General features: G+C 40.0%; 1 protein-coding gene across 4 annotated transcripts in view; it reads right to left on the bottom strand.

Annotated features, from left to right (window-relative positions):
- Positions 1-613, bottom strand: part of LOC108629554 (FERM domain-containing protein 3-like) — a 13,241-nt gene that overhangs the window by 2,899 nt on the left and 9,729 nt on the right. For all 4 annotated transcript variants that reach the window (XM_026817400.1, XM_026817401.1, XM_026817403.1 and 1 more), the window contains exon 3: positions 244-455. In XM_026817400.1, coding sequence (XP_026673201.1) covers positions 244-455 — 212 coding nt within the window. The remainder of the gene's footprint in view (positions 1-243; positions 456-613) is intronic.

Below are 613 nucleotides of genomic sequence, written 5' to 3'. Positions count from 1 at the left end.
ACATTAAACTTATAATGATAATCGGTGAACAGTGCGGCCACGTGTCGATATAGAAGCAGCGTAAGAACACATTTACATTCATATATGTCTTACTGTGAATCTGAAGATTCGGTTCTCAGAGAAAACAAGGACATATTGAGCATATATGTTCATATGAACTTTTTTTCTATTTTACCATGCTAAATCTACCTCCAAAGTTATGCCCACATTTTTGGAAACACCCTGTACATATATAATTCTTACCTTTACGGGATGTGGATCAACGGCGTACGTGTCCAGTTGCGAGGCTAACCTGAGGAAATGGGTTTCCGCCTGTTCCGGGGTCATCGCTTTCAGCTCTGTTTGGTGCAGCTTCATAGCCTTTTCTTCGATAGCCTCCGTTTGTTTAAGCAGTATCTTGTGCTCGGAGATGTAGTTCCCCTCGTGAATCTTCGGGTCATAATCCCCTAATTCACCTGTGATTGACGATCAAGAAATATTTTACGATCTTCAACTTAATCCAGGAAATTCGTCTAATAACGAATAACGATTTAGAGATGTACAGCTTGGGACAATGAATCTCGACCTGTTTTTGATTGTGTTAGTTTCCTCTATAGGAACAAGACTCGAAAAT

This window comes from Ceratina calcarata, unplaced genomic scaffold, assembly GCF_001652005.2.
Source record: "Ceratina calcarata isolate Rehan_Ccalc_2016 unplaced genomic scaffold, ASM165200v1 scaffold574.2, whole genome shotgun sequence".
In the NCBI taxonomy this organism is placed as follows: Eukaryota; Metazoa; Arthropoda; class Insecta; order Hymenoptera; family Apidae; genus Ceratina; species Ceratina calcarata.
The sequence above is the reverse complement of the archived record's forward strand: the minus strand, read 5'-3'. Positions and strand labels throughout refer to the sequence as shown.